General features: G+C 47.3%; 1 protein-coding gene across 2 annotated transcripts in view; it reads right to left on the bottom strand.

Moving 5' to 3' along the window:
• The window catches only part of HAUS5 (HAUS augmin like complex subunit 5), a 308,992-nt gene that overhangs the window by 128,880 nt on the left and 160,522 nt on the right, over nt 1-19,590 (bottom strand). For both annotated transcript variants that reach the window (XM_086929970.1, XM_086929971.1), the window contains one exon: nt 18,205-18,319. In XM_086929970.1, the coding sequence (XP_086786096.1) occupies nt 18,205-18,319 (115 nt within the window). The remainder of the gene's footprint in view (nt 1-18,204; nt 18,320-19,590) is intronic.

Genomic DNA, 19,590 nt, shown 5'->3' with positions numbered 1-19,590 from the left:
ACTCTCCCACTCTTCCATTTGTCTCTGGGCTTATGAGAAATCTGCAGTGTGGATGCAGCACTCTCCCTTCACTTCTCTCAGCACACAGGGATCTAGGCTCATTTAAATTTCACACATCAGTGGTGGTACTGCATGGGGAATCGCCTTCAACCTAGCAGCGCTTGGAGGAGTAGCAGTGGTGGGCAGGGCCTTTTTGCACGGGACAGTCCCATTGGAGGTGAGCAGCTGGGCTCCAAATATCATTCAGTCCAGGAGGGCCTCAAGGAACCTTTAGGTCCGGTCATTCCAGTGAGTCTTTGGTTAGTCATGTGGAGTCCTCACTGGATGAAGGCAATTGGCAGTCCTCTTCACATGCAGTGGGCACTGGCAACACACATCCTGGCAAAGTCCTGGGTCATAGCAGCAGTAGCCCAATAGGGCGTGGACATCTAAAGCTTCATGCCTGGAAGGAGCTACCTTCAGCACACACTGCCACAAGGCAACAGCCTCTGACCTTCGGAATAGGGCTTGCTCCAGTGCTAGGTTCCCTAGTCAGAGGGGTATACTGGGTGGGCACCTCTGAATTGCAGTCTACTTCCTTCGAGTGGTCAGGACTGGTGTACTACGGTCACACCGCCCCCCTGTCACAGTCATACAACAGGTGCCACAGGCGGATACCAATTCCTGATTTAGTCATGCCAGACAATTGGACAAACAAGCACCATCACCTTGACGGGGAGCGTACACGGAGACCGCCTGACAAACTTTGGCAGTAATGTGATTCCACAGACATAGCTGCTCATGTTAATCAGTACTTCTAAGGTTATAACACTCTGTTGGATAGACTTCTGCAACAGGGTAAACTGCTACATTCACTATAAACAGTCTACCCCTCCTGCTGGGTTGGGGCTTTGCTTTGCTCTCACTGAGGCATGGCTCCTTGGATCTCAATACAATTGAGCAACTGTTACTTAAAATTTGATTCCGGGTGGTGTCCCCTCACCCCTGGGGAAGTGCCTGTCTGTCACACATCAGCCCTTGGTTATGCATTGGTCCTCCGACTATTCGGAGGAGTAATCCTTCTTGGTTGAAGAGAAGTTCAATCTAGAACAAGTCCACTTTTACACAGAGGACAGGTGATGTGGATTCCCTGCCTGCCTTTTCAGAACTAAGCAAGTTGGTACTTTTTTATATGTCCTTCATAGGCTGCCTTCGAGACTCAGTCTTTTCCTTGAGTGATGCTCATCACAACAGAGTTATGTCCGAGCTGGAACACCCACAAAAAAGGCTGAAAGAGGTGAGGAGTCTGCACCTTAACTATCAACAGCCACCTCTAACAGTGATCAGGGCCTAAGGACCCTTCACACCATGACAACAGATAGTGCAATATCGTCCTCCCACCAACCAAATGGAAGTTCCAGGAAGACTAATCGGCAGCCTTGCATACCAGGATGGCTCAAATCCAATTTCTATGGGGACGCCTGTCTCCTCCGTCCTCATTTCAGTGTCTGGGTTCTCTCTGTCCAGTTTCAGGAGTGTCAGCAATACACTTTCACTGCCTGGGAAAGTAACCTCACCTTCATCTTGTGCCCATGAACAGACCAATGGCTTCCAAAATGGAACCCACAGGTCTGTGCTACTATGGCTCACTCATACACCCATGTACCACACACTACTCCACTAGCACATGCTAAAGCACACTGGATCTTGGTTCAAGGACTCAGGGTTTGCCGTTGTAGAAAGCTAGCTCTCTATACAGGGGACCAAAATGAGTCCAATCACACCCTAGCTGGTTAACAGAGGCACAAATGACATGCCAAATGTTCTCTTTTGTGGTAGTGTGGGCAAGCAGTTAGGCATATCCGAGAAACACACAGCAGTTAGGCATATTCGAGACACCAAGTTATAAAAATAGCACACGCTTTTATATGAATTTAGATACCAAGATAATTTGAATCAGTAAGTACTTTCCAAAGTTATGAATTTGTACAGTTTTTTTTTATAAGTTAGCAGTGCAATGTTTGGAAGCGGTTATGTCAATCTGTGGGGGGAAAACATGTACGGCATTCAGTCACTTAACAGTGACTTACTGGACTGTTCTTCTGTACTTAAGAAGAGTATGGGGCAAGGTCCAAGGCCATACCAACAGGTCACCTCGGAGCCTCTTGGGTGTCCAGGTGCAGAGGTGTGGTGCGGCATTGGGGTCCCGTTCACTTCAATGAGGAACACTCAGGTCAGAAAGAACCTGCAAGCTGGGACTGGGGCCCCAGCCCAGGGGAACCCACAGAGGGGGGCTTAGACTCCAGAGATGGTCGGGCACATAGGGACATCAGTGGTCCACTTCTCCTCAGGCTGTGGGGATCAGGTGCAGTGGTGTGTTTTGGCGTCTGGTTCAGTGCTGGAGTCTCTCGCAGTTGGAGGTGGCCTGCAGAAAAAGGCTGCAGACAGTGGGTCTCAGGACACCGTGCGTCACCTCTCTCGGACTCAGATACAGAGGCACTTTAAGGTGTTGACTGGCAGCAGTTGGAGGCTCACTTCTTTGTTGCAGGTTGGTTTTCCCCAGAGTTGGTGTCCGCACTGGACACAGCAAGCCTTGGTTGCTGCAAGGGGTCCGGTACTTCAAGTGTTGGTACTATGAAGCTCTGTTAGGTCCTGGCATCCCCACATTTGGGAGAGAGGACGAATCTGACCTCTAGGAGCCTAGTGACCTCTTCCTGGGCAGCTGCGTCTATCGGTAGGTGGCAGGACGGTAAGTCAGACCTTGCTTCTTTGGTGACTGCAGCTGCAGTGGAGCAGTTTTACTCTACTCCACAGGAGTTTCTTTGGCAATTGGTGAAGCACTGGCAACCCTTGGGTTCTTGAAGTCTGCACAGTGGCAGGACGAGGTGGTTTCTCCACGAGGGTCAGTGTAGCAGGCAGGCAGGCAGGGTTGGCGCCAAGTCAGTTACGCTCCTCTGTTCTCAGGTCAGCAAACGTTTCAGTCCACTTCTTTTGGTCCGTCAAATCTGAAGTCCTAGTATCAGGGTCCCCTCTAAAGACTCAATTTAGGGGTGTTAAGGTGAGTGAGGGATAGTAGTCAATGGGCTACTTACCCCTGGGGTCACTACACCCCCTAGATGACCACTTTCTTTGGGAAGAAGTGGGCATCGCCATGTCCCAGGATTCCTAATTTAACCACAGACAAGATGGTGGAATTTCTAACGTCCTGTTCACTTCAGGCTGTTCAACCCAAAGGTGTGTCCAGCCTGGCAGTGCAAAACGCCTCCTGTGTACCTACATTTTCCACCTCTCCTGATGCCAGATGGGCCAAGGACAGGGGAAGGCATTTCCCCCATCTGGGAAAGCCTTGGGCTGCTTATCAAAAGCAGCAGAGCCCTTTGAAGATTCTTGCCTTGATATGCAGATCACTGGCTATCCTGCTTGGAGGAGGTGTAAACACCTCCTGCCAGAGAAGGCATTGTCTCTGTCCTCAGAGAGTGGGGCTCTCACCTCCTTGGGGGGTCAGAAACTAGTCTGTGGTGGCAGGCTGGACCGGACCAGTCAGCATGCACACTAGAGGACTAGGGTTAAGGGGTAACTCTAAGGTCCCCTCTGGGTGCATGTATGAATACATCAATCATTTGAATCAATGTGGTTTATTAATATGGGGTGTTTGATAGCAAACACAATAGGTTTCAGTGAAGCCATTATGTAGCGGGGTAACTCGTTTTGACCAGTGCCAAGTTCAGACCAGCTCACTTACAGTATCTAGTAATAGAACTAGAAATCAGAGGAGCATATCTGCTCATGCAGATATGTAATCACATAAAATATAATGCACCCCACTTTAGGGCCCAAAGGCCTGCTGTAGGAGTAACTTACATATATTAGATGCAGTGACTTTGGTATGACACACAGGAGTGTCTCAGGTCATGTTTTCACTAATGGTTTCACCATGTCACGCACACTACAATTGAAGTCTGTGTGGAATTTGTATGGGGGTCCCTTAAGGCGGCATAAGATATGCTGCAGCCCTTAGGGACCCTCTTTAACACCCACACCCTAGGTGCATGGGGTACCATACCATTTACTAGGGACCTACAGTGAAGCTAAAGCCTTTAGCCAATTTTAGCACTATTAGACTTTACCTTGTTTTAAAGGAGTACTGGCACGGAGGTCTGGTTAGCAGGTCTTAGTGCACGGTCAGTAAAGAAAAAAAAACATCTAGCAAGTAGCTAAAAAAGGTTCAAAAAGTGGGGGGACAACTGCAACAAAAGCCCAGTTTCCTACAACCATGAGCAGCGTAACTTTGGGTAAGCTGGCCTGGAGACTTACACGAAACAGGTGTCCTCGGTCATTCCTTTCTATAGAATGTCTCTCTCCTTAGCCTCCACCCTCGGCATGCCTTACTGCTCCAATCGGAGTGTAGTCTACTACCTATTTCCGTTATGCTCTATCAATGAATTACTTCAAATTGCCCTCAACTCATAAATCACAAATTCTCCTTTGAAACTGTATCCCTGCAAACTAACAATAACTAATCTCATCTATTCATCCCACCAATCATGTGCATGAACTCACACTAATGGTCACATCTGGGACTTAATAATTTAATCTACCAAAAAAGGAAACTGGAGTAAATGCATGAAATAGTTCCTTGAGAGCATACAACTAATTTCAATAACCAACAATAACTAATAGAAATCAATATCCACTGAAATAATCACTCAACTTTAATTTAGAGAACATCCCAGTTTGTGAAATGGGCTAAGGCAGGTGTTTGGTGGATTTCACGAACGTTAAATAAGAGTTGCCTTTGATCAACCAGTTTTTCAGTTACAGAAATACCTGGAGCCGGTCACTATAAGGAGGCTGCACCTGCAGTCATGCGCTAGATGAAAATTAATGGTGCCACTTTTAGCCTGGATAGTGGCATCCAGCTCCTTGAACTGAAGGTGATTTGCGGCACTGGGGCTGGAAAAGATGGGGAGGTCTGCACCTTGGAGAGTTGTAGACACCAGAAATTCTCCTGCCTTAATCAGAAACAGAATTGCCTGCAACATGCTTACCCGAAATAACTGCTTGGGAAGGAACTCGTTCAGTTGCCTGAAAATGCATTCATTATCCAAATTTCTTGCTGAACAGGTAACAAATTGAGGTAGAATTATTTTATTGCATTGGGATCTGGGTGAGACTCGAAGACCTACTTTTTCTCCACAGGTAGTATTTCTGACAGTAAGAGGAAAATAAGCTGATGCACCATACTTTTTGGCGAGCACTGTGGAGGTTTTTAGATTCATTCCAATGAGTGGCCAACAAAACACATCCACGACACAACCAGGCTACTAATAGAAACTGCCATAATGGAAAACAGTGCGTACTGCCATCGCTAAATGGACCCTGTGAGATGGAGAATTGGTTTGAAGTAGTCAGGTCTTCAAGCTGTTAACATCTTGTGCATTGTTGCTCACTCTGAAAGGCTACCATTTTTAACCTTATTGCATGTATTCCTGTCCAGAAGAATGCACACCTTAACCATCCACGACACCAGAGGACTCCTGGGAGAAGCTTGTAGTTACAATGTCCAATAGCGGCATCTACCACAGTTGAGGTGTCTCTCTCTCCCCCCTTAATCAGAATTGCCTTCGCCTCTTGTCACCCGGAATAAGATAAATATTCGGTATGTTGTGCGACCCTGTCTGTCTGTCATAGAAGCTGATAAAGGCAAATGTATTTGCTGCTGTAATGGACATATCCACCAGGGAGCATACACATTTGCCTAAAATTACCAATTTTTCCCTCTTTGCTGTCCAGTGATGAAGTGTATAGAGATGTTGGATTATGTCATCTTTCCCGGGCCACTTGAATGACCAAGTATGCTCTGGTGTGGCCTACTACACAACCCAGCTTGGTGTCTTATACTTCTCAAATCTTGGTGCTAAATGTTATGTTAATAGTTTTTTATAAAGCGCACGTACACCCAGGGGCTTCATGGCGCTAACTGACAGAGTCCAGATGGAAAGGGGAGAGTGCCTAAGCCGATGAAAAGAGCCAGGTCTTAAGCTGTTTCCTAAATGCTAGGAGGTCAGTGCAGGAACGCATCCCCAGAGGGAGGGAATTCCAAAGTCCGGATGCAAGAGTGGCGAACCTGCGCCCACCCTGATGTTGCAGTTTGAATGTTGGTGTGACCAGAAGATGGAAATTAGCAGACCGAAGATTACGGGAAGGAATATACTTGGGCAGGAGGATGTTGATAAGAAATGCGTTACTTACCTGTAACTGCAGTTATCCAGTATTAGTGTCTTTCATAGATTCACATGCCTGAATCATTCCCCGTCGTCGAGACGGGAGCCTCCGGTACATAAAAAAGTAATGTCCTAAGACATACATAAAGAGGATAGGTCCAAGGGTCTAACCTTAGTAACCTATCTAGGTCCTTATGCAGGAAGGACCAAACAGAGCAGGCTCCAGGGTCCCACCTTGGTAGCCTATCTGTGTCCTTTTGTAAAAAAGGACCAAAACAAAAGGAACAACCAATCAGCTACTACCTCCCTCTAGAACCTTCCTGTGAGGAGCCTCAGTCTCTCAGATTTTCGTACGCACCAAGTTGGATAGGTGTAACCTGTAGAGAGAGGTGAGTCCTTCCAGGGGAGGCGGGAGGGTGCATGTGAATCTATGAAAGACACTAATACTGGATAACTGCAGTTACAGGTAAGTAACGCATTTCTTATCCAGTATTTGGGTGTCTTTCATAGATTCACATGCCTGAATCAGAGTAGCAAGCAATACAATATGCACATTCTGTGGGGATACAGAAAGTATACAACTGCAAGAAATGAACATTTGTGACTGTAGGCAAAAAACAACAGCATACAATGTCATGCAGAATCTAGAAACAAAGAAATGTGCATACCAGTCAAGGATGGTGGGAAGCAGGAGGGCTCACCTCACTGGAATAGATGGCGAAGCACTGCTCTGCCCACTGCTGCGTCTTTCGTCAGCTCAGCGTCCAAGCAGTAGTGCCTGGTGAAGGTATGCGGGGACTTCCAGGTCGCCGCTCTACAGATGTCTAGGAGTGGCACTCCAGCAAATAGAGCCGCAGACGTAGACATGGCTCTGGTGGAGTGGGCTTTGGCCCGTGAGTCCAGAGGTCGTCCTGCCTTCTCGTGGCAGAGAGTTATGGCTGAGGAGATCCATCTTGATATGCTCTGTTTAGTTAAGGGCATGCCTTTCCTAGGCCTGCTGAATGCGACAAAGAGTTGGGATGACTTCCTGAATTGTCTCGTTCTATCAAGATAGAATTTTAGGCATCTTTGAAGGTCTAAAGAGTGCAGTGATCTCTCAGCCGGGGTAGATGGGTTCGGAAAGAGTGATTTAAGAACCACGGGCTCATTAAGATGGAAGTCCGAAGGGACTTTGGGTATGAATCGTGGGTTGGTACGCAGGATGACTCTGTCCTCCTTGAATTGAAGGAATGGGTCCTGGATGGAAAGGGCCTGTAGCTCGCCTACTCTTCTGGCCGAGGTCAGAGCGAGTAGGAGGGCTGTCTTCCACGACAGGAATTTTATGTCAGACTTGTGGATAGGCTCGAAGGGATGTTTCATCAGCTGGTGAAGAACTATGTTGAGCTGCCACGTTGGAGGGACAGGTTTTGGTCTAGGGAAGGACCTAAAGAGGCCTTTCAGAAATTGCTTAATGAGTCTGTCCGCCCACAGAGAGGGGCCCCTAGAAGTTCGAGTGAACCTAGAAATCGCTGCCAAGTGGACCTTGATGGACGCATGGGCCAGGCCTGAGTGCGCCAGGTGTAGAAGGTATGGCAGGAGTTGTTGGGGAGTGACCCGGAAGGGGTGTAGACCCTCCTTTTCGCACCAGATGCAGAAGCGTTTCCACTTGAGAGTATAAGTCTTTTTTGTGCTGTTAGCTCTGGCGTTTGACAGGACATCTTTGCACTCTTGTGGGATGTTTAGATGGCTGAACTCACGGTAGTCAGGAGCCAGGCTGACAATTTCAGAGGGCCCAGGTTCGGGTGGAGAACCTGCCCGTGAGACATCGTGAGTAGGGTTGGGTGACTGTGAAGACGAAGAGGTGGGTGGACGGATAGACGGTGGAGCTCCGTGTACCAGTGCTGCCTCGGCCAGGATGGGGCGATGAGGATTAGAGTGCAGGGCTCCGATTTCATTTTCCTGATTACCCTGGGTATCAGTGGGAATGGCGGAAAGGCGTAAGCAAACACGTTCTGCCAAGCTATTGAAAATGCATTCCCTAGAGTTCCTGGTTGGGGAAGCCTGCTTGCGAAGCTTGGGCATCTGGCGTTCTCCCTGGTGGCGAAGAGGTCTATCTGTGGTGTCCCCCACTTCGTGAAGATGTGGTTCAATGCACTCTCGTCTAACTCCCATTCGTGGGATAGGGACTGTTCTCTGCTGAGGGCGTCCGCCAGGACGTTGTCCTTGCCTGGAACGTATTCGGCTTTGAGGGTGATGCCATGTTGTAGAAGCCAGTTCCAAACCCTCTGAGATTCGAGAGAGAGATAGCGAGCGCGTCCCACCCTGTTTGTTCAGGTAGTGCATAGTCGTGGTGTTGTCCGTCCTGACTAGCACTGGGGAGTTTCTGATGCGCGGGAGGATCGATTGGAGCGCCAGGAAGACCGCCCGTAGCTCTAGAATGTTGATGTGGAGTTTGGACTCCTGTGGCGACCATTTTCCGTTGGTCTGCAGTTCTTGTAGGACTGCACCCCAGCCCTCCAAGGATGCATCCGTGGTGATGATATGTGGTTGCGCCGGAAGCAGGAACGGTAGTCCTTGCGACAGGTGTTTGTCTGATGTCCACCATTGTAGACTGTTGATTAGAGGTTGAGTGACTCGTAAGCGGTCCTCGAAGGATCCCTTCGCTTGTGTCCACTGTTTTGACAGTTCTTCCTGAAGGGGGCGCATTTTTAGGCGGCAGTGAGGGATGAGTAGGATACATGACGACATCATGCCAAGGAGCGATTTGAAGAGGCGGACGGTCAGTCTTCTTGGATGCCACTGACTTGGTTAAGGAGATGAGTTTCGACTTTCTCTCCTGTGATGGAAAGGCCTTCGTGCAATCCGTGTCCAGGGTCGCTCCTAGGAAGGTGATGACTCGGGCTGGTGTCAGGGATGACTTTTCCCTGTTGAGGGTCAGGCCGAGGCGGCGGAAAAGATGCAGACAGGCGCTGGAAGATGCAGCTGCGGCTGCTCTCGACGGAGCTTTTACCAGCCAGTCGTCCAGGTAAGGGAAGACCTGGTGTCCCTGCTGGCGGAGATAGGCTGCGACGGGAGAAAGGCATTTCGTAAAGATCCTTGGAGCAGATTTGAGGCCGAAGGGGAGTACGCGGAATTGGTAGTGTATCCCTGCGACTGCAAACCTTAGGAACTTTCTGTGTCCCTTGAGGATAGGGATGTGATAATAGGCGTCCTGTAGGTCGAGTGATGTCATGTAATCGCCTTTTTCCAGGAGTCCCAGGATCTCCTGTAGCGTGACCATTCGAAACGACTGCTTCTTTAGAAACACGTTGAGGGCTCTTAAGTCGAGAATTGGACGCCATTTCTTCCCCTTCTTGTGGATGAGGAAGAAGTGGGAATAGAAGCCCTCCCCAATCTGGGCGTGTGGAACTTTTTCTATTGCGCCTTTCTGGAGCATGGATGTTAGTTCTTGCCGAAGCAGCCGTAGGTGTCTGTGAGGACGCTTGACAGGTGGTGTCTGAGGAGGGTTTGAGAGGAATTCTAGAGAGTGGCCGAATTGAAGGAGTTGTAGAACCCACCGGTCTGTCGTTATTTGCCGCCAGTTTTGAAGGTAAAAGGAAAGCTTCCCTCCAAGTCGCAAGGGAAGCGATGGTGGAGGGGCTGGCCAATTGGAAAAGTCATTGGCGATTGCCTGCTGGTCTCTTCTGTCCTTTTCCTCTGTAGGACGATTTATTGAAGGAGGACTGACGTCCCGACTGGTTTTGACGCTGTTGAAATTGCGTCTTACCCTGAGAGTAAGAGTAAGAGGACTTGTTTTGATAAGATCCTCTATAGGAGGATTGTCCCCTCCCCCTGTTGGCACGAAAGGACTGAGTGCGAGATTGCAGAGTGCCCAGGGCTCTGGCTGTGTCAGTGTCCTTTTTAATTGCAGTGAGGGCTTCATCAATCTTCTCGCCGAATAGATGATCGCCATCATAGGGCATATCTAAGATTTTGGTCTGGACCTCCTGTCTGAAGGAGGTGGCCTTAAGCCAGCCTTGGCGTCGTAGGACAGCGGCTCCCGCCAGCTGTCTGAATCCAGTCATGGCCACGTCGATGGCGCAGTCTATCAGTTCTGAGGCCGATGTTTGGCCCTCAAGGAGGAGCGAGTGTGCCTCCGCTTTAGCATCTTCTGGCAGGTCGGCAATGTAGGGCGCGATATCCGCCCAGAGTTGGCGGTTGTAACGCCCAAGAAGGGCGATGGAATTGGCAATTTTCACCGTTGTCGCAGAGGTAGTGGAAAAGCGTTTCCCAACTGCATCTAACTTCCTGCCTTCTTTATCTGGTGGTGTCGATAAAGGTGATGCAGGGTTACGCGAGTTCTTCTGCGCCGCCTGGGTGACCACAGAGTCCGCCTTGGGATGACCCGTGAGGCATGCTGGAGCTGACGACGTAGCTCTGTACTTTTTATCCAGTTTGGGTACGATTACCTGTAGGGAAGCTGGAGATTGCATGAGCTGCTTGCCCTGTTTGAGTAGATAATCAATGATCGGAATCGATCTAGTAGTTTTCTTAGTTGGTTCTTTAAAGTCATAGAGGAAACATTCAGTTTCCTGAGATTCCATTGACATATGGAACCTTTTGGCAGCCCTTTCCATGAGGTTATGGAAACCTCCAATATCAGCAGGTGGAGACTCAGAGGATTGCGGCTCCGGAGAGGCTGGAGAGTGAGTGACATAGTCCTGGTCTGCATCCACGTCCGTATCATCATCTCGGACTTCCCCTTCTTCATGTTCTCTGTCCTCTTCCTCGGACGAGATAGGGTCTTGAGCAGGGTCCTGTGTCCTAGGAAGGACCAGTGGAGGGGGCCTGGGTCTTGTCCCTTGCGCAGGAACGGTCACAGATGGCTGCGGGGTTGGTGGGACAGTAGGGGTGGCTTTCTGCGGAAACCGCAGTTTGTAGTCTTGAACGAGAAAGCTCAAGTCTGCAACCAATGAGGCCGGCAAGCACACCATTGGGGTCACCTGGGTGTGGACTTGGGTAGACACTACTGGAGGAGTCGATTCCTCAACCTCCTGCTCTTCGTCCGTACTCTGGCACTTGACAATTAGGTCTGAAGGACTAGTGGCTTGGGTAAACTCCTCCTCCTCCTCCTCCGGCTCCTGGTCCTGTAAGAAGCAGGATGGCGTCAGCTGTTGGACCTTGCTAGGCGAGGTCATCTCCGGAGTGATCTGTCTTTTGGTGATCCTAATGGAGACGTGGGAAGTCTGAGCGTCCATTGCGTGTGACAGGAGCTCGGATTCTTTCCAGGTACCAGCAGCCGTCGGTATAGTCTTCGTCGACGGTGCATCCGTCGACGACCCTCTCGTCGACGATGCCTTATGCAGCGTTTCCTTCGTCGACTGCTTCGTCGTCGGCGCCGTCGTCGACGGAGCGCCCTTCGTCGACGGAGTGTCCCTCGTCGACGGCTTCGTCGACGGTGTGACTTTCGTCGACGGTGTCGTCGTCGACGTCTTCGTCGACGGTGCCGTCGTCGATGTCCTCGTCGACGGTCTTGTCGTCGACGGTGCGGAGGATGAAATCGGTCGTCCTGCTGACGACGAGTAAGTTAGAGTCGTCGATGAGGAGGACGCCGACGATGCCATCGTCGTCGATACTGTCGTCGTCGATGTTGAGACGGTTTTAGGCGATGAGGTGGTCGCCGATTGCGCCGTCGTCACCGTAAGCAGTGGTTGCTTCCTGGGGACAGGAAGGTCCTTGCTAGATACGGCAGGCTTGCCCTCTGAAGACTTTTTAGACTTCTTAGGAGGGGTCGCTGAGTGGCCAGGCGAGGAAGCCCTAGGCCTCTTCAGGGAAAGTTGTGAGGCGACCGACATGCTCCCACCCTCGGAAATGAGGTCGGTCGGTTTGTCTTTGAGCCTGTTCAGCCAGATAAGAAGTCTCCCTTCCCGGTCTTTCTGGGTTTTGACGGAGAACTTACGGCAAATCTTGCAGTCTATGGTCTTGTGGTGAGGGTAGAGGCAATACAGGCATTCCTCATGTTCGTCGTCCACGTGGAGCCTTAGTTTACCACAGGAGGCACAGGGACGGAAAAGTGCTCTTTTCTTGACGTCAGCCATAGTAGAAAGTCGAAAAAGCTGTGAAGTTTGGAGAAAATTCGATATTCCTGAGGAGAACTCAGGTGGAGACTCCCTAGCACAACGTGCGGTAGAAAATCTGAGAGACTGAGGCTCCTCACAGGAAGGTTCTAGAGGGAGGTAGTAGCTGATTGGTTGTTCCTTTTGTTTTGGTCCTTTTTTACAAAAGGACACAGATAGGCTACCAAGGTGGGACCCTGGAGCCTGCTCTGTTTGGTCCTTCCTGCATAAGGACCTAGATAGGTTACTAAGGTTAGACCCTTGGACCTATCCTCTTTATGTATGTCTTAGGACATTACTTTTTTATGTACCGGAGGCTCCCGTCTCGACGACGGGGAATGATTCAGGCATGTGAATCTATGAAAGACACCCAAATACTGGATAAATTGAGGGCTACGGACATGGAGAGATTTGAAGACCATACAGGCTGTTTTGAATTTTACTCGCTGAGCAAGAGGAAGCCAGTGGAGTTGTTTTAGCAGGGGCCTAGCTGACTGCCAGCGGGGCTGCCAGTGAATCAGTCTGGCAGCCTGGTTCTGAGCCAGTTGAAGACGTTTGCCCAGGTAAAGAGGGAGGCCCAGGTAGATGGAATTTGCATAATCCAGATGGGACAGTACAAGTGCTATCACCACCTGGATCAAGGCCGACTGGGTCAACATCTGACTGATTTTCCTTATACTGCGGAGCTGGTAAAAGCAGGAGGATACCACCGAGCCCACCTGGGCCTTCAATGACAGATCACTGTCGATCACTCCCAGGCTCTTAACCGATGCAGAGGGAGTGGGCGGGAGACCTAATTCAGGGGGCCAGTAATATGGGCCCCAGAATATTTGGCTTTTTCTGTTAAGGATAATTTCTGTCTTGCCCGGATTCAGTGTTAAATGATTCGAGTCCATCCAGCGACAGATATGTAGCATGATCTCTTGAAATTCCCTGATAGACTCGGGAGAGCTGTCTATAGTGAAAATAAGCTGAAGGTCGTCCGTATAGTTCAATGTGGCGGCCTTAAACTTTCTCAGAGATTGGATCAAAGGGACTAGATATAGATTAAACAGAAGAGGGAACAGTGAAGAGCCCTGAGGAACCCCGCAGGTGATCGGGAGTTTAGGGGCAGTAAAAGGGCCCAGGCGGACCGCTTGAGTGCGGTCACTGAGAAAAGAGCTGATCCAACTGTAAGCTGAACTCCGAATGCAAGCTTGTTCGACACGGTCGAGCAGGATGGCATGATCGACCGTGTCAAACACGGCAGACAGGTCTAATAAGACCAAAGCCTGAGGTATTGCTTTGTCTGCATTGGCGTGGAGAGAGTCCATGACAGCAGTAATGACAGTCTCGGAGGAATGAGCAGGCCGGAACCCAGCCTGATGGGGATCCAGATGGTTAGAGTGTTCAATAAAGTTGGAGAGGTGGCTGGTAACATGAGCTTCAAGAATTTTGGCCAGATAAGGAAGAAGAGAAATTGGCCTAAAATTAGAGAGGACTGTGGAGTCTGCACTTGTTTTTTTAAAAGGGGTACACTCGCTGCCTCTTTGAAGGCTTTGGGGACCACGCCCTGTGAGAGGGAGGCATTGAGAAGGGTCAAAAAAGGGGCGGGATTGGCTGAAAGAATTTCTTTTAGAATATACGGAGGACAGCAATCCCTAGGGGAGCCAGATTTTACCCTTGTAGTTAAGGTACGTAAGGAGGGATGGGAAGTGGTCAAAAATGTGATCACTAGGGATCAGGGGAATAGCATTCGGTTTAGGGGCAGTAGCTGAAATGCTGGCTTTTATTGCAGAGATTTTATCCCGGAAGAATAAATTAAGGGAGTTGCATAGATCTTGAGTCACAGTAGGTTTTGGGAGAGCTCTCTCCATATTTGATAATTTATTGACAATGGCAAAGATGTCCTTGGACTTATTTCCCGAATGAGTTATGTCAGAAAAATATAATGCCTTGGTTTGGATAATAGCTTGCTTGTAGGCAGTACGGGCAGCTATGTAAATAGTTTTTACATGGGGATCATAGTTGCTCCTCCATTTACGTTCCTTTTGGCGGATGTCGAGTTTTTTTGCCCTCAAGTCCTCAAAAAACCACTTCTGGGAGTCCGGACGGCGACTGGTTTTAAATTTCTTCAATGGGGCATGTACGTTGCTTGCTGCTAACAGCCAGTGAGAGATGTTTATTTCAGCCTGCTCAAGATCCAAATTATCGGCTGGGATGGTGCTCGCTAAGCTGTCTAAAAAGGCTGGTTTATTAAGAGTGCTCCATTTCCGATGAGACCTCCTGCCATTGCAGGGGGTTTACTGTCCATTACAATGAAAATGGTAAATTTTATCAAAGAGTGGTCTGACCATACGTAGGGGCTTATGGTGGGAGTGGAGATGGTAAGATTATTACTCCACACCCGATCGAGAGTATGGCCCTTAAAATGCGTGGCAGATGTGATGTGATGGCAGAAATTAAGACCAGAGAGAAGTTCCATGAGTTTGGATGCCTGAGGGCAACCTAGCTCATCATTACACCAGTAGTTAAAATCTCCAAGCAGGAGTATTTTAGTGTAGTCTGTGACCACGGTAGCCAATTGTTCACACAGGGACAAGGGTAGAGAGGCCATATATTGAGGGGGTCTGTAAACTAGAACACAGATGAGTGGGCCAGACTTAGATTAGATAATGATTAAATTATCTACTCCCGGAAGAATTAGGGCGGACAAAGAAGTAAAGACATGCTCTTTTTTGATAATTGCAGCTACTCCCCCAGCCGTCTTTCCTGGAGCCCGATCAACATGTAAGATGTAATATGAATCTGGAAGGGCTGCCAGGATGCCCGGGGGAGTCGCTGCTAAGCCAAGTTTCCCTGATGAAAAATATGTCAGGTTTATCATCGAGGAGAAGCAAAAAAATGTCCAACTGGTGTTTAACCAAGGAGCGGGTGTTAAGATACAAAATATTAAGTTCTAGGTTGGGAACCGTGGTTGAAATGGAACTATGGCTTTGACGGGAGATAACAGGCAAAGGCACGAGTATATTGGTAGAGTCGCGAAGGATATCGAGCTGATTCAGGTAGTCCGAAATGATAGGTCAGAGTGGAAGTGTGGCCTGGTATAATGTTCATAAGTCCTCCGAGGAATACGTGATCATTTGGGCAGGGAGATAGGGCCAAGGGCCCATCCAGGCGTGGAGGGGCGCAGACGGGCTTGCCTTTGGCGCGCCCGCTGCGCACCTGAGAGGGTGGGGCCATTTTATGCCAATGAGGGCGGGAGGGCCGAGCAACTGGTCCGGTAGCACTATTCCTCACCTAAGATGGTGGCTGAGGAGACCCCCGGACAGCACCTAATCGGCTGCGGTGGGGGCGAGGAGCATACTATCAGTGCAAGTGGGTTTAAAAATGCAGGTCAGTGCAGAGTAAAGCAAGATAAAAGATAAAAAAAATTAAAATGATGGTAGCGCTATGTTGCATTCCTGGCTTCCGCCTCAGGAATGATCATACTCTCTGTTAGTCTAATGAGTGCCTGTATAGTTTTTAGCCCTTATTCCCAAATAGGATCTTTGATTGGAATGGATTTTACAGCAATTCTTGCCAGCTCCCAAAAGTCAAAGGAAGCAGTAAGTCTCTGTGACAATGACAAAACTGAAAACGTTTGCAAGCAACAGCGTGAAAACATGCAATATTGTGTTGTGGGTGCAGAGGCAAGGGTGGGAGATCAATCTGTATGCATGTAGAATGATCCCTTGAACGATTCTTTTTAAATGTCAGTACTCATGAGTTCTATCTGAAATTAAGCATGTTATTTAGTTATGCTGTGCATCCAAGGGTGAACCACTCTGGTCGTGTAGTCCCAAACCTCAATACCAAGAGCACATCCCAATTGCTGGTTAGTTTCCCCTTTTGGTGAACTGCACTCATGTTCATGTAACATGTATTCTTGCTCCATACCATGTTGATATCCACAAAACCTTCAACTACATATTTATTTCTTTGGATGCCATATTTCTTTTTCACATATGAATTTGTTAAAAGTGTACTAATTCAATAAGGCTTCTAAACAATTGTGTTCCTTGAACAAATGTGAATTTCTGTTTCCCCAAATGCATTTTGGGGCAGAAAGAGCCCTTCGTCAGGGAATTTAAAGTAAATCGCCTGAAACAAAAATAAATGTATACTACAAATCTCACCGAGTACTGCCTTAATTTGCAAACAAAATTGAAATGGAAATGAAAAATAAACTATGATTAGGACACTGGGTGAACTCCTAGCTTCACATATTGAATGTTAATCTAAACAAATACAACTCCAGATACATTCAATTTAATGTAAACATTCATATTTATAAGAAATGGATAGCCGCCCTTCCTTCTATTATCTTAGAAATAGTTCATGTGCCACTAGGTGCTGTGGGAATGCTACAGAGTCTGTGTGCAATGGTAATCCTCAAACCATAAACTCATATCACCTAATCATAAACATGTGGTAAGTCATCAAAAATATGTGGTTAAAATGCATGCTGTGACTAATGACCACATGCTTGTGAACATAAGATGTCGCAAGGGCAATGCTTGAATAGCATAAGAAATCCAATGCAGCCTAAAGAGTCTGACAGTCTTGCATAGGACATTAGAGAATAAAATGTTGAATGCCCTTGTGTACCATGCATTATTTTAGCGCTTACCTACTATAGATGAATACACTGCTAATCTCAACACCTGCATGGCCTCTCAGCTTTGTGTTTGCTATAAAACACCAGGAATAACAGGTTCAGAATGTATTGGTCTTTCCTGTTCTGGAGTTCGGATGTATCCAAGTGTCATCTTGGAGATGTAAATATCCTGTGATTTTCTAATCGCAGGAAAAAGTAAAACACTAGTTGTACATGTGGTGTGAGAGCTTATAAACCTCTCATAGTACCAGAGTAGACTAGGAAACCTACCCAATGCACCCGCAAAAGTGGCCTATACTTTAGGAATGCCATAAGTGCTAATTCAGAATATCAACACTTATCTTGTTGCAGAGATATGATCACATTAAGCGCCATGCTGGAACCATTTAATGTCCTGTGATATTCAAATCTCACAAGAGGTCGACAGCCTTTAAAATCAAAGTTCTACACCTCGCCCACCTTTCGTAGGAACAACGCAGCATATTGTACACAATCTACAAACTGGAAGTTATAACTACAAGTCCTTTCTGTTAAAAAAATTATTTAAACTTCAAATTTTCATGAAAACCGATTATTATGGAGCAATTAAAGTATGAAAACGTCTAATGACTAGTTTGCACAGAGGGTTAAAGCAAGTAATCTCGCAGGATACAAGGAGTGATCCAAATAAATAATTGGAAAGGATTTAAACGGAGAGCGTCTCATAAAAAAATAAGCTTCTGATGGAAGCACCCAGTTGTCTAGTTTATATTCATGGGACAACACAAAATAACAAAAAGGTAGATGATACACTAATATGAGATTGAGCTGCCCTGTAAAATCAACTCAAACCACAGAGTGGGTCCTAACAAAAAGCCATCAAAGGGACCACATGACTGAAGATATGTTGTGACTGCAACATTTCATGTGGAGCCCTTGCAGAAAAGGAGGACTGCCAAAACAGACAGCCCCTAAAACAGACAAATGCGCACAAAGTGTATGCCCAGACAATGTACCACTACATGAAGAGTGCCATCCCCAACTGATGCCCTCAAATACTAATCAAAGGAAGGGAACTAACTGTATAAGAATCGCCCTAGGACTAAGCTGAGAAATGGGGAGAGAATAACATTCTTAGAGGCTAACTTTGGTAAGGAGCCTATGAAATTTTCTGACATTTTCTAGTATATGATGGACTCGTAATGCATTCTCCCTAATACGTAAACACTGCTGAGAAACATTAGATAGGACTTAATTACCAAGTAAAAGGACGATACTCACAGCTGGATGAAGCATCTCACATACTAACCTTATATGGAGGAAATTGAACTATCTGACAGACCTCCTGTAGGTCATAGACTCCTGGGGCTGGACGGCTGCCAAATCTGTAAATGGACAGCTCTTGTATTGGGACACGATGCAGCCTGCACAAAAAACATAAGGAATAGAAAACATAGTGCCAACAACCAGGAAACTGCAACATGGACCAGCAGCATCAGTCTAGGGCATCCAAAATGTCTTTGATGCAACTAGGATTCTCTCAAAATCTCACTGATTCCTCCCACACACACCAGTCATCTCCAACTCAACAAACATTAATGCTCTGAGGAAAAGTGGAAAGTTTTGATCTCTTATAACTCAACATATCAAAGCATTAGCTGTCTCCAAAAGCAGATGCTTTAATGCACAGTAAAGTTACTGGTTGAAATGACTCATTCAGTCAGCTTTGGCAGGTCAATTACAAGATAACAGCACAATGGCCATGCGAGTAATCCGGGTCAGATAGCCTCAGGGCAATCAGAAGTTATTGGGCCCTAAATCTAACAACTGGGGTCTTTCGCTTCTGGTGTCCTGGAGTTCTTCGGAACCCCAAACTCTGCTGGTATTTGAGACTGAAGGAAGGTGTAGCTAGAATGACTGAGATTGAGCGGTCTTCTCCCTGGGGCCCATAAATCTGCTCACTTAGCTACTATAGAGGAGCAAATGGCTGGTGCACGTTTCACCTCTGAGGACTATAGTAAGTTAGGCATTGGCAAGCATTTTCCCTTAAACTCGGACACTTGCTTTTTGTTTTTAAATCAGGTTTAGAGTAAAAGATATTTGTAAAGTAAAGCAGGCCATTTCTAAAGACTGAAACATTTGAATACAATGTAATGTTTTGAAATACCTTAAGATATGTATATTTTGCCCCCAGTATTTTTTTTATTTTACATTTTCAACAATGCAAGCATTGGCAAAGCAGGAAATCTTGGCACTTGCATTAAAAGGGTAAAACCTACTGACATTACTAATGCTTGTTTCTGTAAAGCATTCTACAGCCTTTAGGACAGAATCGTCAAGTTAAATCTGCATGAATATATCATTTCCAAGACTTAATGTGTTACCAATTCTCTTTTTTGGTATAGATTGCCAAGGTCTGGCCCACCCTCCTGATCTGAAAAACTCCAAGTTACCTTTAATTCATGAAAGCTATAGTAATTGTTCCTGTCCCGCTTTCCCCTGACATAGGACCAATAGCATGCCACAACTACCAATCAGATGCTTGCCAGGTTCAGCATACAAATATTAGAAGAATCACAGCTTTTTGGCACACTGAAAAGTAGGAAGGGAACAAAAAGTATTGCTACCCAAGGACAGCTGGATTGAGATGGGTACTATTAAAGGGCACTTTATTAACTATTACACTCCTCTAAGA

The sequence above is a fragment of the Lissotriton vulgaris genome, chromosome 7 (assembly GCF_964263255.1).
Source record: "Lissotriton vulgaris chromosome 7, aLisVul1.2, whole genome shotgun sequence".
Classification (NCBI taxonomy): Eukaryota; Metazoa; Chordata; class Amphibia; order Caudata; family Salamandridae; genus Lissotriton; species Lissotriton vulgaris.
This window is presented reverse-complemented; position numbering and strand designations above follow the sequence as displayed.